General features: G+C 33.9%; 1 protein-coding gene across 1 annotated transcript in view; it reads left to right on the forward strand.

Annotated features, from left to right (window-relative positions):
* LOC107155345 (disintegrin and metalloproteinase domain-containing protein 32-like) overlaps positions 1-15,438 on the forward strand; it is a 179,536-nt gene that overhangs the window by 116,541 nt on the left and 47,557 nt on the right. The window contains exons 15-16 of the mRNA XM_048792765.1: positions 8,106-8,211; positions 9,181-9,358. Of these exons, the coding sequence (XP_048648722.1) occupies positions 8,106-8,211; positions 9,181-9,358 (284 nt within the window). The remainder of the gene's footprint in view (positions 1-8,105; positions 8,212-9,180; positions 9,359-15,438) is intronic.

Raw genomic sequence — 15,438 nt, forward strand, 5'->3', positions numbered from 1 at the left:
TTGTTGTTTGACTTCATAATGGCTGCCATTCTTACTGGAGTGACATGGTATCTTAGAGTAGTTTTAATTTGCATTTCTCTGATTGCTAGAGATGGTGAGCATTTTTTCGTGTATTTGTTGATTAATTGTATATCCTACTCTGAGAAGTGTCTGTTCAGGTCCTTGGCCCATCTGTTGATTGGGTTAATCGGGTTTTTTTGTTGTTGTTGTTGTTATTTAACTTTTTGAGTTCTTTGTACACCCTAGAGATTAGAGCTCTATTTGATGTGTGAGGGGTAAGAATTTGTTCCCAGGATGTAGGCTTCCTATTCACCTCACATATTATTTCTCTTGCTGAGAAAAAACTTTTAGTTTGAATTCATTTGTTGATTCTTGGTTTTAATTCTTGTGCTATAGGTGTCTTATTAAGGAATTTGGGGCCTGACTCCACGTGATGGAGATTAGGGCCAACTTTTTCTTCTATTAGACACAGAGTCTCTGATTTGATTCCTAGATTCTTGATCCATTTTGAGTTAACTTTTGTGCATGGTGAGAGAAAGGGATTCAATTTCATTTTCTTGCATATGGATTTCCAGTTTTCCCACCACCATTTGTTGAAGATGCTATCCTTTCTCCATTGCATGCTTTTAGCACCTTTGTCTAATATAAGGTAGTAGTAATTTTGTGGGTTGGTCTATGTGTCCTCTATTCTGTAACATTGGTCTACCATCCTGTTTTGGTGCCAATACCATGCTGTTTTTGTTACTATTGCTCTGTAGTATAGTTTAAGATCTGGTATAGCAATACCACCTGTTTCATTCCTCCTGTTTAAAGTTGCTTTAGCTATTCTGGGGCTCTTATTTTGCCAGATGAATTTCATAATTGGTTTTTCTATTTCTGTGAGGAATGCCATTGGGATTTTGCATTGAATCTGTAAAGTGCTTTTGGTAATATGGCCATTTTAATAATATTAATTCTGCCTATCCATGAGCAAGGTATATCTTTCCATCTTCTAAGGTCTTCTTCTATTTCTTGCTTTAGGGTTCTATAGTTTTCATCGTATAGATCTTTCACCTCTTTTGTTAAGTTGATTCCCAAGTATTTTATTTTTTTTGAGGATATTATGAATGGGGTAGTTTTTCTCATTTCCATTTCAGAGGATTTGTCACTGATATATAGGAATGCCTTTAATTTATGGGTGTTGATTTTATATACTGCCACTTTGCTGAATTCATTTACTAGTTCTAGAAGTTTCTTGGTAGAACCTTTTGGGTCTGCTAGGTATAGGATCATGTCACCGCAAATAGTGCTAGTTTAAGTTCTTCTTTTCCTATAGTTATACATTTAAATTCTTTCATCTGTCTAATTCCTCTGGCTAGTGCTTCCAGAACTATGTTGAATAGAAGTGGTGAGAGAGGGCACTTCCAGATTTTAGAGGGAATGCCTTCAATTTTTCTCCATTTAGAATGATGCTGGCCTGAGGCTTAGCGTAGATATCTTTTACAATGTTGAGGTAAGTTCCTGTTATCCCTAGTTTTTCTAGTGTTTTGAACAGAAAGGGATGCTATATTTTGTCGAATGCTTTTTTTGCATCTATCGAGATGATCATATGGTTCTTATCTTTAAGTATATTGATGTGGTAAATTATATTTATTGACTTCCATATATTGAACCAGCCTTGCATCCCGGGGATGAATCTCACTTGATCATGGTGCACGATCTTTTTGATAGGTTTTTGTATCCGACTTGCCAGATTTTTATTGAGGATTTTTGCATCTATATTCATTAGAGATATTGGTCTGAAATTTTCTTTCTTTGAAGTGTCTTTGTCTGGTTTTGGGATCAGGGTGATGTTGGCCTTGTGGAATGAACTTGGAAGTACTCCCTCTTTTTCTATTTCCTGAAAGAGATTGAAGAATATTGGTATTAGGTGTTCTTTAAAGGTCTTGTAGAACGCATCCCGTCCTGGGCTTTTCTTGGTTGGTAATCTTTTGATGGCTTCTTCTATTTCCTCACTTGATATTGGTCTGTTTAAGTTGTGTATATCTTCCTGACGCAATCTGGGCAGATCATATGACTTAAGGAATTTATCGATGCCTTCACTGTCTTCTATTTTATTAGAGTTTAAGTTTTCAAAATAATTTCTAATTATCTTCTGTATTTCTGTAGTGTCTGTTGTGAAATTACCTTTTTCATCCCGTATGCTAGTAATTTGGTTTGTCTCTCTTCTTCTCTTCATTAGCATGGCTAAGGGTCTGTCAATCTTATTTATTTTTTCAAAGAACCAACTTTTAGTTTTGTCTATTTTTTCAATTGTTTTTGTTTCGATTTCATTGATTTCAGCTCTGATTTTAATTATTTCTGATTTATTCTTCTTTTTCTAGGGCTTTGAGATATAGTGTGAGGTCATTTATTTGTTGGCTTTTTCTTCCTTTAAGAAATGAACTTCATGAAATGAATTTTCCTCTTAGTACTGATTTCATAGTGTCCCAGAGATTTCGATATGTTGTGTCTGAGTTTTCATTTACCTCCAAGAATTTTTTAATTTCCTCTTTGATGTCTTCTGTAACCCATTGTTCATTCAGTAGCATATTGTTCATTCTCCATGTGATGTAGGAGTTTTTCTCCCTTATTTTATCATTGATTTCCAATTTCATTCATTATGATCAGATAAAATGCATGGTAGTATCTTTACTCCTTTGTATTTGCTAAGAGTTGCCCTGTGACATAATATATGGTCTATTTTTGAGAAGGATCCATGTGCTGCTGAGAAAAAAGTGTATCCACTTGATGTTGGGTGGTATATTCTATATACATCTATTAAGTCTAAGTTATTAATTGTGTTATTGAGTTCTATAATTTCTTTATTCAACTTTTGTTTGGAAGATATGTCTAGTGGTGAGAGAGGTGTGTTAAAATCACTCATGATTATTGTGTTGTGGTATATTTGACTCTTAAACATAGCTGATGTTTTTGATGAACATAGCTACACCATTATTTGGGGCATATATATTAATGATTGTTATGTCTTGTTGGTGTATTGTTCCCTTGAGCAGTATGTAGTGTCCTTCTTTATCCCTTTTGATTAACTTTGGTTTGAAGTCTATTTTATTTTATATGAGTATGGACACTCCTGCTTGCTTCTGAGGTCCATATGAGTGGTATGATTTTTCCCAACCTTTCACCTTCAGTCTGTGTATGACTTCAAGGTGAGACTTCAAGATGAGTCTCTTGTAGGCAGCAAATTGTTGGATCTTTTTTTAAAATCCAGTCTACTAGCCTATGTCTTTTGATTGGTGAGTTTAAGCCATTAACATTTAGGGTTACTATTGAGATATGGTTTGTACTTCCAGCCATATTTGTTTATTTTTGTTATTTAACATGATTTGTTTTTCCCCTTTGATTAGTTTTTCCTTTACTGTACTATCTCCCACTATTGGTTTTCATTGTTATTTTTAATTTCCTCTTCATGTAATGTTTTGCCAAGGATGTTTTGCAGTGCTGGTTTTCTACTGCAAATTCTTTTAACTTTTGTTTATTGTGGAAGGTTTTTATTTCATCTTCAATCCTGAAGCTTAATTTTGCTGGATACAAGATTCTTGGTTGGAACTCATTATCTTTCAGCATTTGAAATATGTTGTTCCAGGATCTTCTAGCTTTCAGGGTCTGTGTTGAAAGATCAGCCGTTAACCTGATTGGTTTACCCCTAAATGTAATCTGCTTCCTTTCTCTTGTCACTTTTAAAATTCTCTCCTTATTCTGTATGTTGGGCATCTTCATTAAAATGTGTCTTGGTGTAGATCTCTTGTGATTTTGCACATTTGGCACATTGTAGGCTTCTGGGATTTGGATTTCTGTTTCATTTTTCAAGTCTGGGAAGTTTTCTAATATTATTTCATTGAACAGATTGCTCATTCCTTTGGTTTGGACCTCTATGCCTTCCTGTATCCCAATAACTCTTAAATTTGGTCTCTTTATGCTATCCTATATTTCTTGGATGTTCTGTTGTGGTTTCTTATCAGTCTCACTGAGCTGTCTACATTCTTTTTGAGATGATATACTTTGTCTTCGTTGTCTGCTGTTCTATTTTCTAAGTGTTCTACTCTGCTGGTGATACTCTCATTTGAGTTTATAATTTGGTTTATTATTTCCTTCATTTCCAGGATTTCTGTTTGTTTTTTGTATAATCTCTATCTCCTTATAGATTTGATCTTTTGCTTCTTGGATTTGTTTATGTAGTTCATTATCAAAGTGATCTTTCATTGTCTGAATTTGCTGTATAATGTCTTCCTTGAGACTCCAGATCATCTGAAGCATGTATATCCTGAAATCTTTATCTGACATTCCTTCTGCTGCAGATGTTACCTCTTCTAATGTGCCTTGTCCTGCATTGTTTGCGGTCCTTTCTTTCCTTGTCTTTTCATACTGCTCACGTTTCTTTCCAGCTTTGTGTAACTGTTGTGTTAATGATTTTCCCCTATATATTTATATTGCTCTTGTATAGTTCCAAAATCTCTCTTTTATGGAGAAAGACAATGTTAACAGTTCCCAATATCAATAGGACACCCTCTATGTGCAAGTTTCCATTATTAATACACTTATAGTTAGACTCTATGTCTACAGATGTTGGCTTCAATTATTATTTAAAATATAGTCATTAGTTTCATAAAAGGCATTCCATTTCTGGTGGCGTATAGAGTACTGAGGGTCAGGTATAGGATGTTATGTTCAGGGGGAAAGGAGTAAGGGTATGGGGTTAATCTAACTTAGCAACTTTGGAGGAGAGCTCTATTGAATAGACAGGGGTAATTTACAGAAGAATGTATAAATTCAAACTCCTATCGGTATTTAGAAAATTACCCTATGTATAAATAATAAAAGTTAGGGGGTTTAAAGTGGAATAAAAGGAGGAAGAAGGAAAAAAATAACAAGGAAAGAAAGAAAAAAAGAGAGAGGGAGAAAGAAAATAAGAAGAAAAAAAGGGGGGGAGGTGGGGCATATGCAGTTCCTCTATATTATATTATTCTGGTGATTCATTTGTTAAAGTCCTATTTCATGCAAAGTTCTTGGTTTCACATATGTTGATGTTTTGAGGACCAGAGGGGGAAGGGTAAAGGAAAATGGATAAGAAGAGAGAGAGAAGAAAAGAAAGCAAAAAAAAAAAAAAAAAACTCTCAGAACTCTGTTTTCTTTTCTTCCCGTAGGTGGAGTTGTCTATTCCTGGCTTGAGTCTCTGTGCTCAGGGTGGTGGAGGTAGCCAGTGTGAGAGGACTTAAGCTTCCACCTGGAGCCTCCCTACTCTTAGTGTCTGAGGTAGAAACCAGGTGCCTGTACAGTTGCTGTTCTTCGTTGATAGCTACACTCCCCAAAAGCTTGTGAGAAAAATTTTGAGTTATCACATCTTGGGGTGGGGGAGTTGGAAACCAGGTACCTGATCAGCCACAGAACTGCCCCAGTAGCCATGCCCACCAATTGATGGCGAGTAAGGTTTTCCAAGATGGATTCCGTCTGTTTTCTGTGTAGGGTGTTTGGTAAGGTGGGGGGTGCTGGGGTGACCTTGTGCTTTGTCCAGAGCTCGGTCTGGTGACTTGCAAACAAATCTTCTGTGTTCTGCGTCGAGCACCATGCAGCTCCAACTCCCATCTGTTCCCAAGAATAGAATTTAGAATTTCAAAATGTGAATATAGTGAGGATGCAGAGATACGGTAAGTCATGATTAGAAAGGAAGAGGAGAAAAGATAGGTAAAACAAAGTAAAGGGAGAGAGAAAGATAGAAGAGGAGAATATGGTGTTAAGTGGACAAAGGAGAGAAAGAAAAACACAGCAAACAAACAAAAATAGAACAAAGCCAAAATAAACCAACCCAAACCTGCAAACTTCAAAAACAAGGCAAGGAAAAATAACTGTCATTTTAAAAAAATGCTATGAAGGAGAAAATAGAAATATATATATATATATATATAAATATCCAGAACCAAACAGCACAGGAAGAAAACACACGCACACACACACACACACACACACACATACATGAAAAAGGGAAAGAAAAAAATGAAAGAAAAAAGGGAAAAATTATTCCATTTTATTTTACTTTTTAGTTCATTTTAGTTATACATAATCTTAGGGGTTCATTGTGACATAATTATATAAGAATGGAATATAATTTACTCTAGTATAGTCCCCAGTACCTCTCCTTTTCCTCACCTTTTGTCTTCTCTGTTCCCTTTCCTTTATTGATTTTTCTTGTATTTATTTATTATTATTATTTTAAAATTGGTGCCTTGTGCATATACATGAAGGTGAGAGTCACTGTGGTATATTCCTATGTGTATATAGGAAAGTTTGGTGAAACTTATTACACTGTTCTTCCCCATTTCCATCCCACCTCTCTCTCCCTTAATCCCCTTCTATTTCCTGATCTCTGTTCAGGTCCATGGTAAAAAGATTCTTAATGAAACATTGAAGAATCGTCTCCACTGAAATGTTCAAAACAGTTGATGAGAATGGAAAGTCACTGTCTATGCCCAACTGTCCTTCCTTCTATTTCTTCTTGGGCGAGAGAGAGAGAGAGAGAGAGAGAGAGAGAGAGAGAGAGAGAGAGAGACAGACAATGATAGAGGGGGAGGGGCTGGGAGAGGGGGACAGTTTATCTTCTAGGACTGGGGATTGTTGACTCCTTCTTTTGTGTTGCTCCCTGAGCTGCCAGTTGGAGTGGTCTAAAACTGAAGCTGATTGAAATAGCTCTCAGCTTTCCTTCTCACCAGTAAAAGGTAGGATGGAATAGGAAGTACTGTTAGTTGGAGTTTTGTCTTCACAGAACAGATTGATGCACTCCTGGGTGGGACTGTTTCAGAGTTCTGTGAGGGAAATTCTGTCATCTGGGTTTTAGGTAGGTATAATCAGGCCTTAGTAGATCTGTTGGGTGGTATCAACACTTTCCTAGTGCCAGGCAGATGCTGATCTCTGCTAAGAGTCTTGATCTCAGGAGCCTCCCAGGAATTTTACTCAAGGGGTGGAGGAGTCAATCTTCCACACATTCTGTTGCCCATGAATACAGCCTTTCTAGGTTTAGTCTCAGAGTGTATTCATACCCACCTGTTCAGTTTCCTGACCGTCTTCAGTTGATCATGTGAGATGCCAGACTCAAAGGAGAGTAAGTCAATCTAATTTACAGTTATTATTATTATTAATTGCTCCTGGAAGTTGCTGACTCCATCATTTCTCATTTTATGAGAATTAGTGTTGTAGCTGTCATAGTAGGCATGAGGTATTTATTTTAATGCTATATATTGATGGCTTTGTTTGTTGCTATTATTTGTTTCCCCTTCATTGTTTCTGACTTGAATCATCTTGGTACAATCTTCTTTGTGCCTGTTTCACTTACATTCTACTAGGTACATCCTAGGTCACATGTTAGGCACTTGCTTGAACAGTTCATCAATGTTAGCCATGATCTTTTGGGCTCCTAAAGCATTCTGCTGTCATATATAACTAATTAGAATAAATAAATGAGTATTAGAGATGAGGATGTAGTAAATTGCTTGCCTAACATATGCAAGGCCTTGGATTCATTTCCTGGTACCACAATAAGCAAAGTAAATGGATATTGTTTTAAGCTGCTAGGTCTCTGATATTTTTTTTTAATGCAGGAATAAAAACCCAACAAAATAATGAAGGAAAAATAGGTTAATATATAGGCTGGTATTTTGGTATCTTCAGTTTAGACTACTTGAAAATACAGTAAAGTAATTTCTAATTGAAAAAAACCTCATTTATTTGTTATGAACCTGACTCTTTATTACTTCTCACTAATAATGCAGAAAAAGTATAGTTTTTTTTTTGTATTATCTCTCTATTGTCTTTTTTTTTCAACAAAACTCTTGGTAACTCTTTCTTCCCCTGTATAATGTTTTGTGATATAAATGAATGAATGAATCAAAAGGAGTAGTAACCATAAACATTGCTTTTCACTGTACTCCTTTCTCTTTCCCTGAAACCTCACTAGGAAAACTTGTGAACTAGATAATAATGGAGGAAAAAACCCAAATAAAATATATTCTATATGAGGACATGGAGGAAGTGAAAAACAAATATGTTTCAAACCAAATATATTTCTCACTTGATAGGTTCAAAAAATGCTCCATTTGCGTGTTATGAAGAAATACAAGGTCAAACAGATAGGTTTGGGAACTGTGGTCTTCAAAACCGAAAATTTAAGTTCTGTGGATGGAGGTATGCTGTACAAATATTAATGACATTTTATATTCTATAAATTTCCTTTTTTGTTTTTATTTCTCCTCAACCTCAAATCTCCAGGCCTGATATCGATCTTGTTCTACAGGCTAAAATTTCATGTAACTTTTAAAACATTATATGTGGATGATCACTAAGCTCCTAAATATAATATAAAATCAAAATTCATTATACTCATTGTACCTTTCCTCTGCAGACTTACTCATCTTTTTTTTCATAAAAATAGCATCCCCATTCACTTGTTTGCTTTCCCAAAATGAAGACTGCTAAATTAAGTTCAGTTTCTCCTGATTCTGAAGATCTAGCTCTTTGATGTTTTGGTCATGAGTTTATTTTAACAAAATATTTATTAGGTGCATACTATGTGCCAGATACTGTACATAGTTGTAGTAGGTAGCAAAGCATATTCCTAAGACATAGAATTTGTAAATTAGTAAACATTAGTTTTATGTTTCCTTGATTTGCTTATGCTGTTACTTTTGTTTAGAAATAACTTATTCATCCCAGATGGCATATTTCTTATGAATTTTTCCATAACTGCTAAGTGAGAATGATTCTTATATTAAATTTCTATATGCATTTGTTTTATTTGTAGAAGATTCAATGATATTTGTATCACATTTGCTATCAGAATAAGAGGTTCTTAAATGTAGAGGTAACAGTTACTTACCACTCTATCCCTCTACACAGGGATAGAAAATGTTGCAGTGAATTGATTGTTTGACAGTAAATGCACATTAGACACAGTGAATTAACTACCATTAGGACCCATGATAGATAAGTTCAGATCAATGGATTTATACTTTTTTAACTTTCTAAATACCAGCCCATTAAATTTTCTTTAAGCACATTGCCATAGCCATTTTTTTTAATTAAAGAAAGCCAATCCAAAGAATTTCTAATTAATGGCTAATGCCTAATAAGCATATCATTTTACTATGTTTGCAGGAATCTCATATGTGGAAGATTAATTTGTACTTATCCTTTTCACACTCCTTACCATCGAGACAATGCTTCTGTGATTTATGCTTTTGTACGACAGAGTGTATGTATATCTGTGGACACTGGTGATACAGCAAAAGACCCATTTGAAGTCAGAAGTGGTGCTCATTGTGATACTGAGAGGGTAAATGATTTAACATAATTTTCAAAACTATATAGTCTTATTTATTAGTTTAATCAATATTTTATTGAGTTTTAAGTTTTCATTTGCTAATTAGTGCTAAGTAAACTAATTATTTGGAGAAGAAAAACAAAAAGGAGTTGTTATACATACCTTCATTGCCAAGGACTAGAGAGAAGTCTCAATACATTAAACGTTTAAAACAAATTTCTGGCTTTGGAAGAGGTTTTGTGAAAGTATTTCTTTGTAGGGAGTTGTACTGTGATTTAATGTTTAAAAGGTAATAATTTTCACAAATATTCTCATTTTTACTTTGGAAGCAAACTTAAATGCTACTTATGTATGCTAAAATAACTTTGCTCTTTTTTTTGTTTTTTAAGAAAAAAGTATTATATTTAGGTCAGAAAACTACAACTTAGTGAAGTTGAGATTTCTACAAGTAATTGAGTTAAGAATATATCTTTATTCCTCTGGTTATTATATTCTAAAATAATTAACTATGGATTTTTATTACATTCCATTAAAGTAATATATTTTAATTAAAATATCTATTATGTTATTAAATATTTAAAATTTTCTAATAATAGTTCATATTTTATGAAAACTATACACATGCCATAGTTATATTAAATTTATTTTCTTTCCATGAAAAATTTTGATACATGCAATAAGTACAAGGGTTTTTTTTTTATTTTTATTTTTTTTATTTTATTATTTTTTATTTTTTTTATTGTTGGTTGTTCAAAACATTACATAGTTCTTGATATATCATATTTCACACTTTGATTCAAGTGGGTTATGAACTCCCATTTTTACCCCGTATACAGATTGCAGAATCACATCAGTTACACATCCATTGACTTACATATTGCCATACTAGTATCTGTTGTATTCTGCTGCCTTTCCTATCCTCTACTATCCCCNAAACATCCATCACCTCATCTATTTACCCCTTTTTCTGTGTTTATGGGGGGAACACTTAAGATCTACTCTCAGTAAGTTTCAAGTATACTATACACCATAATTGTTTTTAAAAATTAAAAATAGCCACATAACATGACCATAAAATTAAGAAACACAAAAAGAAAGAAAATAAACTAATAAAGATGTATCCTTCTATCCCATTCCTCCACATATTTGGAATTTCTGATGTCCCAGTTTATAAACTTTGATTTTGCCTATCTCTTAAAATATTAATGTAGTTATTATTTTTAAATTTTTCATAGTTTTCATTCCAAAGGTATAAATAGTTTATATCTTACATTTATAATTTCACAGCATTCTGAATTTGTCTGTGTGGTTACTCTTACCAGTGTATTTTATATGTGTATACTTCTTACTCATTAACATCTTTCTCTTAAAGTTTGAAGAACTTCTCTTAGCATTTTTTTTTGTGGAAAGGTTTAATGGAGATACATTTTCTAAGGTCTGTCTGAGGATGTCTTTACATCTCCTTCATTTCTAAAGGATAGCTTTGATGGGTACAGTTTTAACTCTGTGGTTCTGTGAAATCTCATTCCATTTTTTCTTCTGGCTTGTGAAGTTTCTGCAAAGAAGTCTGCTAGCAGGTGAATTGGGACACCTCTATGTGTTGTGTTCTCTGTCTTGCTGCCTTTGGAATGTTTCCTCCATCTTTAACCTTTGAAAGCTTGATTATAGTGTGCCTTGGAGTAGGTTTGGTTGAGAATCAAACTGGTGACTTTTGACTTTCCTGTATCTTGATATATAATTTCTTCTGTGTGTGAGTTTTTTCTTATTATTTCTTCAAGTTTTCTTTTATTATTCCTTCAACATTCTCAAGTACCTCTGGAATGCCAAATAGTTAAACATTTGCTCTTAATGATGTCCCAAAGTTTCTGTATCTTTCTTTATTCATCTTCTTTCTTTTTTTCTTTTCCTACTAAGTATTTTTCAAAAAGGCTGTTTTTTGAGCACCCTAATTCTTCCTTCTGTTTGATCTACTCTGATATCATGCTTCTATCATATTTTAAATTTTGCTTAGTTTATGTTTTTAGCTTTCTGTTTGATTTTTAAAATTGCTTTCATCTCTTGTTAAGATTTCTCTGTTAGAGTATTGAATTGTATTAAAATCCTTGAGTTTCCTTAAAATAATAACCCTTTTTTTGGTATGTGTTGTCGTTTGTACATTGAATCATTAGATATTTATTCCAGTTTTTTTGTAATGTGGCTTTGTACCTTACTTCCCCCAAAATTTATTTTCTGAGTTTGCAGATGCCTCTATTATTCAGCACTAGATGGCACTGTGAATCCACAGTTGCTGTGATTCTGCTATTGTTGCTGTTTCATCACTAGAGGGTGCCCCAAGTTCAGGTGTGTTCCAAATGCACAGCTGATGTGTTTAGCATTAACTGGATGAGTAACTAAACAGGGCATCTTGGATGTGAATAATATTACAGTAAACATGAGAGTATATGTATCTCTTTGAGGCCATCATTTCCTTCGGATGTATGCACAGAAGTGGGATTACAGGAGGACATGGTAGTCTTATGTCTAATCTTCTGATCTGATCAACCTGTGGTTTTCCATAGCAGCTGCACCAATTTACATTCTCACCTATAGCTCACATGTGTTCCATTTTCTCTAGTTCTTGCCAACAATCATATTTATTCTCTTTCTGATTTTTTTCTCTCTCTCCTCTCTTTCTCTGATAGTAGTCATCCTAAAAGATGTGAGGTGGTATCTCATTAAGCTTTGATTTTCATTTCCAAAATTTTTACTGTTATTAAGCACTTTTTAATATATCTGTTGGCCATTTGTATATCTTCTTTAGGGAAGAAGAGTCTACTTAAATACTTTGTTCCTTATATTTTTTTGGAATTAACCCCTCTTCCAATATTTGAACCCTTTCCATATATTACATTTTAATTTGTTGATTGTTTTGTTTTCTATGCAGATTTTTTTTAAGTTCCACTTTATTTTTGCCTTATTGCCCAGGCTTTTGGTGTCATATCCAACAAATTATTGTGAAGTCAAATGTCAGATAGCTTTTGGTAGTGTGGTCATTTTAATAATATTGATTATTCTAATCCATGAATACAGCCTACCTTGCAGTTTATTTGTCTTCAATTTCTTTCATCAATTGTTTTATTTTTATTGATGTTGTAAATGGAATTGTTTTCTTAAATTTCTTTTTCAGAGAGTTTATTATATATAGAAATAAAACTGATTTTTGTATGTTGATTTTATATCCAACTTTAATTTGTTTATTATTTCTAACAGTTTTGGAGTGGAGTTTTAGGAACTTTCATATGTAAGATTATGTCATTTACAAACAGACAATTTTCCTTGTTTCTTTGCAATTTGGATGCTCTTTCTTTTTTTTTTTTCTAATTCATTAGGGTAGTCTTTCTAGTACTATTTTGAATAGCAGTGAAGACAATAATTATTCTTGTTTGCTTCTTGATCATAGAGAAAATTCTGAAAGCTTTGCAATAAGTATGATATAACTGTGGGCTTCTAATATATGGCCATTATGATGTCAAGAACTATCCTTGATGGATATTTCAGTTATTTATAGTTTTAGCTGAAAAAAAGAAGCCACTTAGAACATTCAGGTATGAGTCTGTACATGGACATGCACTTTCTCTCTGTTGGTTGATACCCAGGAGTAGAATGGCTGGGTAATATGGAAGGTGTATGTTTAACTTCTAAAGAAAGAGCCAACAACATCATTCTAAATGGAGAAAAATTGAAGGCATTCCCTCTAAAAACTGGAACAATACAGGGATGCTGTCACCACTTCTATTCAACATAGTTCTTGAAACACTGGCCAGAGCAATTAGACAGATGAAAGTGGTTCTCCATCCCCTTTCTACTCTAATATTCTTTCCCTGTGGTCTTCAGCTTTCTTGGCCTTCATATACTCAGCATTCTGTCACTTTAACCTAGTGAGACTGGTGGGAACTTGCCTGGGAATGTCCCTTGAAGTGCACTATGACATGGATATTGCCCAGCAGTAAAAGGGTCATTAGTAGGGCTCATTTTCTTTTCTTCCCTCAAAGTTCACCATACTGCATTGTATCATATCTAATGTCTGAAAATCCTTCTTTCATATGTTTTGTATGGATTTTCAGTTGTTTCAGGCAGGAGGGTAAATATAGTCTTTTTCTTCATCTTGGCGATAGATGGAAGTGTATGCCTTTATGGTTTGTAAGTTCACTTTAACAGGTTATTTAAAATCTCTGTCTCATAAAGATTTTCTCAGATCACTTTTATTTTTCCAAGTCTTCCATCTCTACACTGTGCTAGACTTAAGGATTAGACTTAAGGACTTAAAGATCTCTATGGCGATTACATATGCTTTTGTATGAATTTTTAAAAAAATCATTTGTAGATCATAGTATATGAATTCATTGTTTTTCTCTGGTGTTATTAACTCCAAGTGGTATATAAATCATATAGTAGTATGAAATTATATAGTTGTGTTGTAGAAAAATAGATGTAGGTTATTTTATTTTTGCTTTTCTTAAGGCAAAAATATTTAAAATAATTGCTATGCCCAGGGTTTAAGAATTTGTAAGATTTTGATCTGGGGGCCTGAAATTGTACTTTTTGTAGGCTTGAGATTCCCATTTCTCACTGTGGTATATATACACAATGTAGTATTACTTAGCCATAAAGAAGAATGACTTTATGATATTTGCCAGCAAATGGAAGGATCCAGAGACTATCTTGCTAAGTGAAGTAAGCTGGTACCCAAATACCAAAGGTAAAATGTTTTTTTTCTGATAGATGGAAGCTAACCCACAATAAGGGGGTGGAGAGGGGAGGATGGGAAGAAGAGTAGATTAGACAATGGAGAATAGAGGGAAGGGAGGGGGGATAAGCAAAGGAACGACAGTGGAATGAATCTGACATGGTTTTCCCAATCACATATATGAAAACAACACAGTCAATCCCACCACCGTGTACATCTATAAGAATGGGACTCTAACTAGAATAAGATATATTCCATGCTTGCATAATTATATCAAAATGGATTCTGCTACATATATAACTAAACAAGAACCAATAAAAAAGAGCAAATTTGAAAAAAAAAGAAAAGAAAAAGAGATTCCCATTTCTCTTATTGGTGCATTTTTCCATTGTATGGAAAATTTCCATTGTATGCACATTTTCCTGTTACATTCCCAAGGCCACTGGTCAGAATTTTTATTATTTCTATTTCATGGGTGACATGGCCTTTCCTGGCTGTCAGGAGAAATTAAAGGGTTTAAATAACAGCTTCTCCACCTTACAAAGGCCTGGGACCTCAAGTTCTCAACAGGGCTATCCAATCTCTAGTCCTAAAATGTATAACTGGATTAGATATTTCTGTAATCACTCAACCTTAGCTACTAGTTACCTGTAAGCTCTGTTTTATCATTTTTATTGACACAGGTGAAGTCTTGCTCTGTTGTTAACCTCAGTTATGTATTAAGTTTGTATGTATATATGTGTGCGCTTTCTCAACACTTCTGTATATGAGGATTGGAAAGGGGAAAAGGCTTTGCCAACCAACTCTACCAGATTGTCCAGAAATAGTATAGGTTTTAATTTTAAAAATGTTATCAATTCTTTAAAAATGAATAAAAGGTTAAAGTTGGGACATTAAGGTCAGAATCAGACATTCAGGATCAAATGTATAGAATGTATTTAGAAGTGATAAGGAAAGGGCCTGGGGTGTGCTTGGTTAGCATCCTCCAGGCCCTGGGTTAGATTTCCTGCTCTGCTGGAAACAAAACAAAACAAAACAAAATATGAGGAAAAGCATACCTTTGGTTTCTTGGTGCTTTCCTCATTGCAAGACTTGAAATTTGCACTCTTTGTGGATGAATATATGCACAAATAAAAATGTGATTTGCATCTTGTTTTCAGTGATCTTTGGACATCATTTTATTTATTGTTATTAGTCTTGTAAAAGACAAAATACTGATTATAAAATAGTCTGACTTTTATTCACAAAGTTGGTGAGCTTTCTTAGTACTAACTAAGACATTATTTCCATTTTTTTTTTAGATTCAAATCAGGAGGAAGCACTCATACATACCTCAGTAGGTACGTGAGTTAAAAGATACATGTTG

The sequence above is a fragment of the Marmota marmota genome, unplaced genomic scaffold (assembly GCF_001458135.2).
Source record: "Marmota marmota marmota unplaced genomic scaffold, marMar, whole genome shotgun sequence".
In the NCBI taxonomy this organism is placed as follows: Eukaryota; Metazoa; Chordata; class Mammalia; order Rodentia; family Sciuridae; genus Marmota; species Marmota marmota.